Source organism: Mastigoproctus giganteus, chromosome 2 (assembly GCF_048544385.1).
Source record: "Mastigoproctus giganteus isolate SK-2022 chromosome 2, ASM4854438v1, whole genome shotgun sequence".
Lineage (NCBI taxonomy): Eukaryota > Metazoa > Arthropoda > Arachnida > Uropygi > Thelyphonidae > Mastigoproctus > Mastigoproctus giganteus.
The window spans coordinates 18,802,559-18,818,258 of NC_143576.1; the positions used below are offsets into that span (position 1 = coordinate 18,802,559).

At 35.4% G+C, this 15,700-nt stretch overlaps 1 protein-coding gene across 1 annotated transcript in view; it reads left to right on the plus strand.

Annotated features, from left to right (window-relative positions):
* Window positions 1–15,700, plus strand: part of rictor (rapamycin-insensitive companion of Tor) — a 707,794-nt gene that overhangs the window by 342,440 nt on the left and 349,654 nt on the right. Inside the window, exons 18-19 of the mRNA XM_090388323.1 lie at window positions 972–1,120; window positions 14,675–14,801. Coding sequence (XP_090244449.1) covers window positions 972–1,120; window positions 14,675–14,801 — 276 coding nt within the window. The remainder of the gene's footprint in view (window positions 1–971; window positions 1,121–14,674; window positions 14,802–15,700) is intronic.

A 15,700-nucleotide genomic window follows, 5' to 3' on the forward strand; every position in this document is an offset into this window, starting at 1 on the left:
CATTATCAACCCATGCAGAGTGGAAGCCTTCTCAACAATTCATGCTGAGGGAAATGGACCATAATCTGCCACGCTGGTCCAGTGTGGGTTGGCAGATTGACCGTATTTAGCAGTCAGGGGCTACCTGAACCCTGGTCTACTCAAAAAGCGTGTGCTACTGCACTCTTGCTCTTGACCACTTGGCTATGGAGGGGGTGATTATCCCTTTGTATAAGGCAATGGTCAGGCCTTGCTTTGAGTACTGCTTACAGGCCTCATTTTAGGAAGGATGTAGAGTTGCTTGAAATACAAAGAAGGGCAACAAGATTGGTGAGGAGGAACGAAGGGGTGCTCTTACCAAGAAAGGTTTAAATTCTGCTAATTGCAGTGGCTGGAGGCTAGGCCTCTGTGAGGTGATGTGATTGAGGTGTATAAGGCCTTGAATGGATTGAGCACGCTGAATTATGATGGGATTCTTTCGCTTGTTCAGACTATGAAGCTGATGGGGCATAAATTCAAATTGAGGAAAGACAGTTGTAAAATATATGTGCGGAAATTTGCCTTTAGCAAGTAGGTGATTAATTGCTGGAACAAACTTCCATCAGTTGTGGAAGTTGATAGCTTAAATAAATTCAATGAGGAACTGGACAAACTTTTAGAGGGAATGGATGTGTGAAATTGTGGTTTTTTTTTTTTTTTTTTTTTGCTGATGCTACATAAGCTCAAACACTGCTTTTTTGCATCACATACATACCTCCATTACTATTTCTATTACACTTTATGCCAAATAAGCATAGTAAATTTTTTTATGTTTTTAAAAAGGAAAAGTACAATTTATGTAGAATTTCATTAAATTTTGGGATAAATTTGAAAAGAAAATTGTAAACCTCTAATTGATTAATTTTCCTCAGTCATATTCAATCTTTTAAATTTTCAGTTTTATGAGATAAGCAAAATATTAACTTTTTTATGTGTATATTTTTGTACTTCAGGTAACTGTGGAAAATGCTTCTCTTCACATTGCCTTTAGCCCCCCACGGATGGTCAGCACTCTTTGCAGTGGATACTTCGTGTTCATTGGGAGACTTTCCAGTTCTAACAAGGGTCGAAAGTTTTTGGAGAAAACTGCCATTTTTCAGATGTAAGCTTTTTTCACCCGTCGGTAATATTAAAAATAATTTTGTTTAATTAGGACATTCTTTAATATCTCTTACTGAGTGCGTAGATTAAATTGGCTGCCTCTAGTTTAGTGATTGGTCATTTCTGATGTTAACAGATAAGTCTTCCTTACAGCTACTTAAGATTTATTTTCTCAAATTGAAATGTATAATTGGTTATTGAAATAATTGACTAGATACAATAAATAAGAAATTTCTCTTTTGTCTTTGATGTGAAAAGAGTATTTTAGAACTGAATATATAACATAGAATTTTGAATTGAAATAAATTAAACCATGCCATACCTTACAGCCGTTTCATCCACATTCTCAGTATCACTGAGAATGTGAATGTAAATAATCACACACATATATATCTTGGCGCCTCCGTAGCCAGGTGGGAAGGAGCAGCAGTGCATAGCACACGCTTCTTGATTAGACTGGGATTCGAGCCCATCACCACCAAATACAGAGGATGTGGAAAGGTCAGGGAATGACCACTGCATATTCCCAGAGCAATATGGCCTTAGTTGCTAATGCTCCTAAAAACCAAATAATAACCTAACACACACACACACACACACACATATAACCATATAAATAAGAATAAGAGTTAAAATAAACTAATGCCAGCAGTATGGTAAGACAAGAGCGAAAATAATCAAAAGTAAACCTAAATCAAACTGGAGGGGGGGGGGGTAACAAGAGGGAAAATATTGCAGTAGAAACTCTCTAAAATAATTTAGAAAATCTAAATGAAAGAATAATAATTCATTGAATTTTGAAAGCCAATTAAATAGAAATTTAGCGGTACCCCCTCTGATGGGTACCAGGTCCAAATTTATGTGAAATGTCACCAACAGAGGTGTTAACCACTACAATAAAATAAAACAAAGATAAACCAAAAATAGACTGACCATTATGCCCCATCTCGACAGAGGACCACAAGGCCATAATTAATGGTCAGGGAATCGCCGCATTTCGATCGCTGGACAAATCGCAGCAAAGGAGAATCGATCGAAAGATCAGATATAAAAGTAAAATAGAACATGTTCTATTTTTTAATTTTTGCTGCATCAGGACCACTGCTGTTCAAATCTTCTGCATTGGATCTGAGGATCGGATGGTGGGCTGATCTTTTGATCGATTCTCCTTTGCGGCGATTTGTCCAGCGATTGAAATGCAGCGATTCCCTGACCATTATTGTCCTTGTGGTCCTCTGTCGAGATGAGGCATAATGGTCTGTCTATTTTTGGTTTATTTTTGTTTTATTTTATCGTAGTGGTTAACACCTCTATTGGTGATATTTCACATAAATTTGGACCGCTAAATTTCTGTTTAATTGGCTTTCCAAATTCAATGAATTATTATTCTTTCATTTAGATTTTCTAAATTATTTTAGAGAGTTTCTACTGCAATATTTTTACTCTTGTTACCCGTCTCTTTCTCCCTGGTTTGATTTAGGTTTACTATTGATCATTTTCGTTCTTGTCTTACCATACTGCTGGCATTATTTTATTTTAACTCTTATTCTTATTTGTATGGTTATATTTCAAGCATCATGTAGAGGAATATGCTTTTTGCTGCCTCTGATGTATGCTGTACTATTTTATTTTATTATGAAAGATTCCATTTCCAACTATTTTAAACGCTATTCAAATATATGTATAATTATATATATATATATATATATATATATATATATATGTATGTATAATTATATATATATATATAATATTGTAAGTAGAACGCGTAAAGGAGATTTAATTGGTTTAAGTCTAATGAAAATACGGTATATACTGGGAGCGATATATGGAATGAAAAAGAGGAAGAAATAGACCGGAGATTAAAATAAAGATAAGAAGTGAAAAAGTGACCAAAATGAAATAACATTGCGGTGCATTTCACAATTTCAGTGTCATCATTAGAGGTCATCCACCGAAATTATGAAAAAGACAGCAATGTTCTTGCTTCTGTTTCCGACATGATCTGTATGCTATGTGCACGTGTGTAGTTGCCACGTGCTGCGAAGGCAAATTTTGATACGAATTTTGCATTATTAAGTTAATAGGGTATGTGCCAATAAAAGTGGTTATAATATGTAGTACATACAGATCATGGATGACCTTACAGAAGCAATGAAAAGAATTGAAAAAACTGGATAAACTATAGTAAGGAATATCAGTATAGGCCGGAAGAAAGGGACTTACCGTTACTTTGTAAAACTGACCAAAAGAACAAGATGGCAGGGTGCCGGTATATTTATGTGGGGGAATGCTAGCAACTCCTAGCGTTAATTATGGGGGGGGAAAAATAAAATAAAAATTTATGTTATGGTGTCTGTATAGGTAGAAATGATATGAAATAAGGTAAAATTAAATATGATTACAATATATACATGTTTAATACGCTGTGTTAGGCCAATTAGTGGGTACACATTTTCTAGACTGTAAGAAACCACAGAGGCCTAGTGTATTGTATATACACTATATACATATTGGTGTGTATGGGTTTAGTTATTAATTAAAGATTATGCTGTTTATTTTAATGTCCCATAGTTTTTTATGCTTTAAGATGTTAAGGACTTTACAGAAGTGGTAGCGAAGATATGCTTTAGGAAAATGGATGTTAATTAGTTTATTGTATAGTATCTTGATGTTATTGTTATTGATAGTTGTTTCCTTATTGCTGCAAATGGTAGCTATTCTGATGCTTTGCGCTAGTATAACGTTGGCATGTACTTCTCTAGAAATATTGGAGTTCCACTGTGTGAGGTTGACTATATTAAAGTTGAATGTGTCACGCTTGTTGTATAGGTTGATGGTAGCTTTGTTGTTTATTAATGTAATATCTAGATCTAGGAAATGGGCTGTAGTATCATTGTTGTTTGTTTTTTCTAGTATGAGTTCATTGGGGTATAAAGTGTCCATAATCTATGATGAAATTAGGTCAGTTAATAACTATGAGGTCATCTATATATATCTGTAGAAGTTAAGGTTCTGTGGAAATGAGTTTTCAGACCAATATAGATATAGGTTACCTATAATGCATGAAGCAGGACTTCCCATGGGTGTTCCGTTAGTTTGTTGATATACTGTTTTTCCGTCGTACACAAAGTTATTGGATATACACAGGTTCAGTAGGTTGTTCCAGTAATTGGTATTGCAGGATTCTCTCTATATTTAACATAAATATCTTTGTGTACTGTTTTTAGTTTGGTTTGGTTAATGCTTGTAAATAAGCTGTGGAAGTCAAAGGTTTATATATTGGTAACATTATTATTCTGTAAGAAATTTAATACTGGTAGGTTGTTGCCTATGATTCTGCTATTTTGTATGATGTTTAACAGCGGTTGCAGCAGCTGTTCATAACATAACATTTTTTTTTTCCCCCACACCTAACACTAGGAGTCGCTAGCATTCCCCCACATAAATATACTGGCAGCCCGCCATCTTGTTCTTTTGGTCAGTTTTACAAAGTAACGGTAAGTCCCTTTCTTCCGGCCTATACTGATATTCCTTACTATAGTTTATCCAGTTTTTTCAATTCCTTTCTCTTGCTTCTGTAAGGTCATCCATGATCTGTGCACTACGTATTATAACCACTTTTATTGGCACATCCCCTATTTACTTAATAATGCAAAATTCATATCAAAATTTGCCTTCGCAGCACGTGGCAACTACACACGTGCACCATAGTATACAGATCATGTCGGATCTGTATGCTTTTTCATTCCATATATCGCTCCCAGTGTATACCGTATTTGCATTAGACTTAAACCAATTAAATCTCCTTTACGCGTTCTACTTACAATATTATATATATACACATTATGGCTGTAGGGTACGTTTTGCTAATGCAGTGTCCCTGATCCATAAGCTATATTACTATTATTACTATTATCGTTTTCGTACAGGCACTCCCCCCCCCATATTAATTATCTTCTTAATACCATTATTCGTTACTATATATATATATATATATATATATATATGTATGTATATATATGATGATTTACATAACAGGTACATAACATAACATTTACATAACAGGTACAGGAAAATGGAAAGAAAATTAACTTAGGATTAAATTTGAAAGTGTTTGGAATTTTGCATGGATTTGATAGAAGGAGGTACATAATGAGAACCTTGTCAATCAGTTCAGCACTGGAAAGATTGTGCAAGTCTCATTGGGTAGAATTTTTCTCAGCATGAGGTATGCTTATTAACAGGACACACTGTTTTTACAGGGATGTGATTCTCCTTAACTGAAGGGGTAGAAGAATATTTGGTTATGTTATTGAGGCAGTGTTAGGTAGGTTGGAAAACACTTAGCCTGGGGAACACCAGACTAATAGGTTATCAATAGCTGCAAACAGAGCTGAAGGCAATTCTTGCACTGCTTTTATTAGGACTTGTTTTCAAGAGGGGTGCTGTGGCAGCTTAGTATGACACAACATTCTAGGGGTGCACATAATTTGGGCTTAAGTTACTTAAACTAATTTTTTTATAAAAAATTTATATTTATATATATATTTATTTCATAATAAAAAGGTGTATGTTATCTTTTTAATTTTGTGGTGCTCTGTAATTGATGTTTATTTATTACCTCTATATAAAGAATAAAATTATATATATATAAATATATATATATATATATATATATATATATATATAATTTGTATTATGAATTGTAATTTTATTTATAATTATATAATTGTAATAACTGTGAAATAACATATTTTTTTAATATTATATATATATATACAGTATATCGAGACAGAGAGAAAATTGGATGTAATAGACAGAAAATTGAATAGGGGTGCCACAAAATAAAATAAATTACTTAGGGGTGCCGTTATTAAAAAAGGTCAAAAACCACTGTATTATGACATATAGCAGTCTGGAAATTGAGATGTCAGAAATTAAAAAGCATGTTTTGGGCCCTCATGGGACAAGCAAATACATGGGATTTGTTATAGTTACTAAGAGGAGAAACAGATGCACATATACTTGCATATATACTATTTTTTTTTTTTTTTTTTAATTTGATTTTTTTTTTTTTTTTATGCAAACCCCAAACATGAAAGGTATTACACTGAAAGGACAGAATTCATGGGATACCCAGTTCCTGGGCAACATGATGCTGTCACCCTTCTCACTAGTGAACCTACCACTTGGCAGGTATATAGCTACACTGCATCACTGCATTCATGTAGTCAGTAATTCGATATCAGTATGGATAAATGTTGTGAGTTGACTGATATTGGGTGCTTGACGCATGGGTCACTCTATTGCAGAGGTAATGCAGGAATTGCACTATCCCCATTCGACAGTAACAAGAGTGTATTGGGAATACACCATTTCTGGAATAACATATCATGGGCAGTGCTGTGGGTGGAGAAAGGTGGTGGATGAAAGTAGCCGTTGACGTCTGTCTCGCATTGTTTTTAGCCAACCGGGGAGCGACAGTGGCACAAATCACCATGACTTCAATCAGGGAGGTACCAGAAACGTCTCCACCAAGACCATCAGGCGATTATTAGCCACAGTAGGTTATGGGGGCAGCTGACCCACAGAGTCCCGTTGCTAACACCACGACACAGGACTCTATGCCTCAACTGGGCAAAAGGACATCAGCACTTTGATGATTGGAGACGGGTCTCCTGGTCCATTGAGTCCCATTTCTAGTTATTTTGAGCAGACAGCAGGGTGTATATCTGGTGGAAACCACACAAAGCTATGCACCTGTAATATTAACAAGGAACTGTTTAGGCAGGTGGATAGTCAATAATGGTATGGAGCATGTTCAGCTGGCACACGTTGGGACCGCTGGTACTTCTAGAAAAGCATAGATGTGTCTGGTACTTCTAGATAAGCATAAATGTGTCTGGTACTTCTAGTACACGTACTAGAAGTATCAGTACATGTATTTCAGGTACACATAACCTAGACCGTTCAGAGAACTGTCTAGGTTACGTGTCCATCCTTACAGACCATCTGCATCCCTTCACGATCATTGTGAATGGCCTCCCTGTTCATCGGATATGAACCCTGTGGAGTATCTTTGGGATGCTGTGGAAAGTTCCATTTGAGCTTTGGATCCTCTACCCAGGAATGCAATGGAATTATGGACAGCGGTGCAGCAAGCATGGATGGAAATAACTGTGGAACCTTTTCGTGAATTAGTGGACGCAATGCCTCGTTATGTGATTGCCATTATCTGGGCGAAAGGTGGGCCTACCATTAATAGGTAGGTATCCAATGATTTCTGTTCACACAGTGTAGAATCTATAGTAATTAGTACCTTGTTTCAGATGAAGTTTGAGATGATAAAAGAAAATACTTGTTAACATAGGACTTGAATTTTTGTAGATTGCGGTTTTCAGGAAATATGTGTGAAGGAAGGCTTTTCCAGCACACAGAAGTTGAAAGGTTAAATAAGAAGAAGAAAAGTTGGTTCTGTGTTTGAAGTTGAACAGTATGTGGATATAGACTGGTTGCAGCATGTGCTAGCATTAGCAGAGGCAAGAAAGCAAGCTTATGCAGCATCAGTCAAAAAAAAAAAAAAAAAAAACAACAAAAAAACCCTCCCATTTCATCCCTCCATTCATTCCAAATGCCTCTGTCCAGCTCAGCCTTAAATTTATTAAGGCTATTAGCTTCCACAACAAAAGATGGAAACCTGTTCCACCAATCAACTACCCGCTGGCCAAAGGCAAATTTCCGCACATCTATTCTACAACTATTTTTCCTCAATTTGAAACTGTGCCCCTTCAGGTTCTTAGTCTGAGCAAGAGGAATAATCCCATCAGCATTCAGCTTGCTCAACCCATTCAAGGCCTTATACACCTCAATCAGATCGCCTCGCAAGTGTCTATTCTCCAGAAGTTGCAATTTGCAGAACTTAAGCCTTTCTTCATAAGAGCACCCCTTTGTTCCCTTGACCAGTCTTGTTGCCCTTCTCTGTACTTGTTCTAGTTATCTATTAAGAGGGAAGATCCCCCTGAGTGTCATCGCAACACAGTGCTTTTAATAAAACATATCCTTGTTGAATGCTCAAAATATGCACGAGAACGCCAGAATCTCTTCACTCCAGCCACAACAGCAGACTCTTTCACTTACTTCATTTTTAGGCAATAAAACAAATGTCTTAAGAATTTTTACCTTTCTCAAAATGATTAATGTATACCACCTCCTTTAATTAGTTAAAAACTAACTTGCTGATACTATTTTTTGCAATTATCTCTATCTGACAGGAAATAACATAAATTCTTACTATATGTATGGTGCACTATAGCCATAGTTGCCGATGCACCTAAGAAATCTCTAAATCAACCAACCAATCAACCAGCTACTTCTCAGCCCATCTGTCTAACTTTTCTAGATCCTGTTGCAGTATCATACTGTCTTTACTGTCATTAACAACCTTGCCATCATCTGCAAACTTGGACATTAGGCTTAATATACCTTCGTCAATATCATTGATAAATATCCAAAACAGCAATGGGCCCAGCACCAAACCCTAGGGGACTCCGCTAATAACATTAGTCCACATAGAGCAGTGTCCATTTATTACCACTCTCTGCCATCTCCCACTCAGCCATCCCTTTATCCATTGCAGTAACTTGCCCTTAATGCCATACCGCTCTAATTTGTACAGCAGTCTTCCGTGTGCAACAGTATCAAAAGCTTTCCTGAAATCCAAGTATACGGTATCAAAATTATTTTTTGCATCCAGTTCCCCTGTGACCACATCATACCTTTTGTACTCTGACCAGTAACTATATAAAAGCCTTGTCTAACAATACAATAATAGGAATAACATTTCTTCAAACAGGCCTCTGAGGTTGGGTATATTCATATTGTAGTTTTAAATGTTTTTCACCAACCTAATGTAGAAATAAAACACAACGAAAACGAAAACTTGAATCTTGATAACTATGTATTTGTAATAAATTATATTTGCCTGTATTTACAATAAATTATATTTAACTTTACAACTAAAATATATGAAATATACATAATACATTAAAATATAAAAAACAATAAAATACATTAAAATATACCAAATTAAAAGCGATAAAACCATAGCTTTCGAAGGCTCTTGCCTTCTTCTTCAGGGTATTTTCTTTGTTCTGTGGTGCGTCTTTAAATACCAGCAGGTTCACGGTACTCACCACTTGTTTCATTCCCATGTGTTCCGTTCTCTTTTGTTATGGAATCGGAAGTGGCTCGAGAGTGGGTCATATGGAACCGTTCATCCCTTCTGAGGAATGGATGAACCGCGTCCTCTATCTCTATTAATGTTCACTGTGGAACAGATTCGCAAACTCTTGAGCCACTTGCGGTCCCAGAACTTTTGCGCCCGATTGCATAAGGTTGGTGAAAAACATTTAAAACTACAATATAGGAATAACATATTTTTTAAAGATTTTATTTTATTTGTATGATAAACTAAAAGAAAACCAATATTAACGGAAATTAAAATATTGTACAGTATATATTTTGATATATACAATATGTTAGTATCACAGTAAAAATAATTACAATAATTATAAAAGGAGACATACAAACCATTAACTTTTTAATAAATTAATTTAATTTAAAGAAAGAATCCAATGTTGTTTTCACAGTTTTTGTCCTATATGCATTTTTAACTACAGCACAGACGTTATCAAATGCAATAGTTGTTTCTTTATCAACGTTACTGCAGGCCAACACATTCTCTATTATGTTCAATGCATTTTGGGCATCTTTTTTAGATGGCAGTGTACGCACACATCTTCACTTTTGCAGTCGCTGGTAACAAAATGCATCGTTTTGTTTGGTACCCAGCAGCTCTTCTGGTGTTGGTGTTGCAGTGGTAGCAACTTCATCATCCACCTTCACAAACTCTTCAAATTTGCTAAAAAATTCACATGCTCCTTTAAATTCCTTACTGTTGCTATCACATTTGTCTGCTGGACCATGTTTTTCGATGATATTGTCTCCAAAGCCACTCTTTCTGAAGCAGTTGTTTATAACACTTGATATAATACTTTTCCAAGCAATAACAAGATTACGGATAGCATCCAAGACATTCCAGTTTGCTGCAAATCATTCCCTCCTTCTATGTTGCGGATCAAGTACCTTATCAGGTGGGTTCTATATGCTCTGTTGCAGTTATAAATAATGCCTTGATCCAGTGGTTACATTAAACTGGTGGTATTGGGGGGTAAAAACAACAGCTGTATATTTGTCAACTTAAGTGTCTCAGCAGAATGTGCTATATAACGATCTAGAATCATCAAAATGTTCCTTTTTTCTGAAGCTATTCTTCTGTCCAATTTTGATAACCAAGACTGAAAAATTTTGAGTGTAAGCCAAGCACTTCTATTGGCCTCATAATCGCAGGGAAGTTGGTTAACTGCTTTAAAACATCTTGGCTTGGAAAAGTTACCAATCACAAGTGGACGTAGTTTTGTACTGCCATCTGAATTGCAGAATAACAGAACAGTGAGTCTTTGTTTACTTAATTTTCCACCATGACAAGACTCTCCTTGAACAGCAATTGTTTTGTTTGGCAGCAAGTTATAAAATAAATCTGTCTCATCGAGATTAAAAATATCCTTTGCCTCATATTTTTCAAGGATGGCCCGTACAGAACACAACCAGTCTGTAGCCTTTTCTTTGTCGACTAATCCAGATTCACTGCAAACATTTCGCGAAACCAAGTTATTCCTGTTTTTAAATCTTTGGAGCCAGCAACTGCTGCATTTGCAGTTACTAATCCCCATCTTGCTGAGCTAGATAATTTGCCTTTTCTTGCAAAATTGGACCTGATATTGGCAAATTAGATGCACGCATTTGTTGGTACCACTCGAAAAGTTTTGTTTCAAGCTCCTTGTGTTTCGCACCACAAATTCATTCCCTGTTTTTTATCGCTGCTCCAGTGTCACGCACTTCTTCAAGTATTTTTCAGTTTTTCAGTATTGTAGATAAAGTAGGTAAAGCGATGTATTCCTTTGTAATGTCCGTTTTGCTTCTTTTCATCCTATTGGCCTCTTGTGTAATTTTTAGTGTAATTTCCAGGCTTAATTCTGTTCTTATATGTTTTGTCACCATAACACTGCTAGATAAGATTTAATATAAACAAATTTTAAATTAATTTTAAGATACAAGGTCCGAAGAGGACGTCAGCTGAGATAAAATGGCACAAAAAATAGATTGCTGTATACGATAGCAAATGACTCTTTGAACTGGGGTAACAATTGCAACTGACCTTTTTCCCGTGGAGAGTGAGGTAGTGCATGTAAACAACCAGGGCTTACATCTGGTGAGTATGGGCTGGCACACCCAGGGTCCTGAGCTGGATATCATTCTTTTCTTTCTTGGTGATTTCCCCCCTCTTACCCCCTCCCCCTCTCTCCCCTCTCACTCACTCACTGTAACTTGGAAATTTTTTTTTTTTTTTTTTTTTTTGGCCAGTGCAGTATAAGCCTCAGGCTTCCTTGCACCATATGGATAACCTAGAAAAACTTTTTATTCTTTTGTTAATTTAACAACTTATCTTTCAGAAAGATGTTTTTCAGAGTGCACTTGATGTTGGTGCTACCATAAACTGCTTTTGTTTACACAAAACTAGTTTATAACAAGTCAGTGCCACCCTTCGGGAAGTAGGGAACCAGGTGGCCTGGGGCGATAATCGGATCGCTCCGCCAAGATTTGAATTAAACTTACAAAATGACAATATTTATTTCTCATGGGGTGAAAAAGAACTTTGTAATACATATTAACCGAATTTTGTAATAAACAAATATATTTACATAGAAAAGCCTATCCTTTCACAGGGGAATGGTATGTGCTTCATATAAAGGAGTACTTTGTATAAATCGATTTTGTATTAACGAGATTTTACTTGTATATCTCAATCAGATTACCTTGCAGTGCCTAACTTAAGAACTTAAGCCTTTCTTGATAAGCACAACCATATATTCTCATCATCAATCTCGTTGCCCATCTCTGTATTCCTTCTAGCAGCTCTGTATCAAGGTGTGGGCTGACCACTGCCTTTTATAAAGGGATAAGCACCACCTTATCTCTTCTAGCAAAGTTCCTGTATATCATTGATCCCTGTCTTCTGTATAACCTGATTATTTTTATACAACCCGCACATTTATCCTTCTCTGCCACAAGTCTCATCAGTTCATCTGTCATCCATTTAGGTCAGAGCCTTGAATAGTATTTCTTAGTTGGTATGAAAAACCTAATAGCTTCTATGATTACTTCCCTGAATGCTTCCCATATAGAATTTGCTTTTGGTAACATCATCATTTGGGCTTATTGCACAGGTTTTAAAAACTGTCTGAGACCACTGTAGCCATTCTTATAAAAGCAAACGCATTTCCTTTATCTGTGAAGTAATTATTACACTATGATCACTGCTCCCCAGTAGGTCTTTTATCTCTCGGTTCTTAATGCCCAAAAAATTGCTGCTGACCGGGTAATTTTCAAAATTAACATTTCAATTTTTTTTTAATAAGTCCTTAGATATCCTGCTCTTAATATCATTAGTGCCAATGTGTACAATGGTATCACCTTACCTTTTGTGCCCTTAAAAGATGACATCTGCTCTACAACATCACCTACTTTTGTCCCTGGCAGACCTACCCTGGTCCTATTCCAACAGAAATAACTACCTTCTGTGGGAACAGTGCATTCTGCCTTGGGGATTGCCGTGTTGTCTGATGCACAAGTGTTAATGCTGGCAATAAGTTGGGCAGTTGAGAGCGTGATGGTTCCCCATTTAATTCCTTGAAGGGCATCCATCCTGTTCTTCAAGCTCTGATAAACTCACAGCAAAACTCTGAGTTGGCACCTAATTTCTTCACTCTCTGCATCGTACTCGCACAAAGAAATCCCATCTTGGCTGCCAGAAAGATCAACAAACATTACACAAGTTGCACTTTCATTAGGCAATGATTCTTAGGAGAATTGTCGCCTTCAGTTCTCCCCCGAGCCGCAGCACTTTTGCTAATTTGTGCCCTTTGCCTCGCTGCTATTCAAGGGCATGAGTCTGTTTAAAAATGATGTATTTTCTAAAGAGTGAAAATTAATAAAATTAATTAATTAATTAACATTACTATATTAAGCTAATAGATTCCCAAATGTAATGATATATATTATGACATCATTGCATTTAGGATCAACATATAACATCAACTTGATACTATCAGGTCGATGTTATATGTTACTCTGTACTGTTACATTTGCAGTTTGAAATTAGTTATATTCTTATTTAAAGTAAAATTTCTTAGCTAAAAAAAAATATGCCAAACTGCATGATAAGAACCTTCGAGCTACTTATTTTTCACAATTAAAACCTTGCAATTCCATTGCACTACTAGTTACTTTCTATGATATTTATGCTGAAACACTGGTACAAAAGCTCTACAAATAATAAGTTGTAACTTACAAAATCTCTTACTAAATTTAAAAATAAGCTAATGAATGTGCCTAAGACTCTTGAACTTTTTTTTAAAACACAATTATTTATATGTTAATTAATCAAAAAGAAGGATAAAAAATTTCCGAAAACATGTGTTCCCACGAGCTTATAATTTTTCGTCTGCACACTTTTTAATCTGCTACCCACATATGACTGGATTAGACTGTGGTGCTGCTCCAATAGAGATTGTTTAGCTTCAGTGGGTCCAGTCTATTTTTAATATAAAAATTGACTGTATTGACATTGTTTCCTTTTCAAAATTTGAAAAACTAAACAATTTTTTCCTTTCAATTTTTTTTTAGATTTGCTGAGTATCATATAAATATCATATTACTTCCACGTGTCACAAAAGAATGATTATTATTTTCCCCCCCCCTATACAGCAGATGTTAATAGCAATATTGGCAAAAGGGTTCCCAATGTTAGCATCAGTCCTAGGGGAGGAGACGACTAATTGTTTCTCCTATACCTTTCAGTTATTTGTTTTCTATTTCATATATGTATTTATTCAGTCCCTTTATATATTTACATAATTACATAATCTTTTCAGCATCAAAAAATTAGTCCTGAATTTTGTCCTAAGTAGCTAATCAAGCTTTGGCTCAAAGCGAGTTTTATTCCTCTTATTTCCATTCATTCTTTCTCTGAAGTGTGTGTGTGTGCGTGATGGTAAAGGTTAGCTATATATCTCCTATGAATTGGGGTTGAGGGATTATGATATTTCTTTGTACCCAAAATTGATCTCATTGTGGGTACTGTTTACATTTTTCTCATAATGTCATCTTAAGTTGAGTTATAAAATCTATTTCTAATAAATATCTTAAAGTTGATGTAGATTTTGAAAATGCAGTATACAAAATATCTTGCTGTAGTGAAAGTTTTGTTTTGAATAAAACCAAACCAATCTACCAGGTGATGGTGTAGATAATTTGTATCAGTGAAGTAGTACTTTTATTAGTCATAGTACCTTTGAAAATTGTTTTCATTTTTGTTACTTGTTTATTAAATTAGGTTATTTATTATTTATTATTATTATTTTATTTTTTTCAGTCTGCTTGAGCTGGTTAGCATCACATCACACGATGTATATATCAAGTTAATAATATCTTCTTTGGACTATTCAATTGAAGGATTTTCTAGGATCATTTTTGTTAAAGTTCTTACAGCTGCTAATGAGGTAAGAATATTTATGAGCATAGGCTGGACTAGTACCAGAAGTTCTGTTTGGAATATTTCTCAATGACTTTATATACTGGTAGCTCTCTTTGAATACTGGCAATTCCCAAGTTATGAACCTGAAACTTACATAAGCAACCATACAAATGAACGAATCTCCATAAAATATCCTTTTATTATAGGTCAACTTTGAAATAATGTACATGCACATGTGTGTTTTGCTGAATAAAAATTGCTGTGTCAGTGTTATTTCCAGAAAAACAGCATAAGGTTTTCATTAGTCTGATATAACCCACTTGTTCAACAAGTGTGTTATGTCAGACTAATGCTTCATGTAGGAATCAAAAATGTGCAGTTGAACACTCCCTCAACAAATTCCCACATTTCCTCAATGTAATCCCCACCAGAAACCTTGAATTGTCTGGATTTTGGGTAATCATATTAAAAATGCCAAAAGTTGCAGTTTTATGTTGCGATGTGCTGCATGCAGTACCACGCAAACATAGCTTTTTTTTGAGAGAGAATGGTATCATACAGTGTATAGAAGAGTGCAGTACAATAAAAGTAAAATTATTGACCTTCTGAAATATATCGAATTATAAGTGGTATATTTTGGGAAGGGGGGAAAAAATGAAGTTTCACACACTTATTTCACTGACATCCCAATCTCAAGTGTTTTTGACAGTAATATTTAGAAAGGTCATGGTTCTGTGGACTTCTTAGTTTTCTTTTAGGAAGCATATGGGCAAATAGATGATTGTTGCTCTGCCAATGTTTTTTACAAATGGCAGTCTAAAAGTTTCTAAGAACATTCACTAAACTGAAAACATGTTTAGTGAAACATTACTTGAATGTGATGCTTCATACATGAAGTATCATGAAACTCAGAAACTGGGTAAT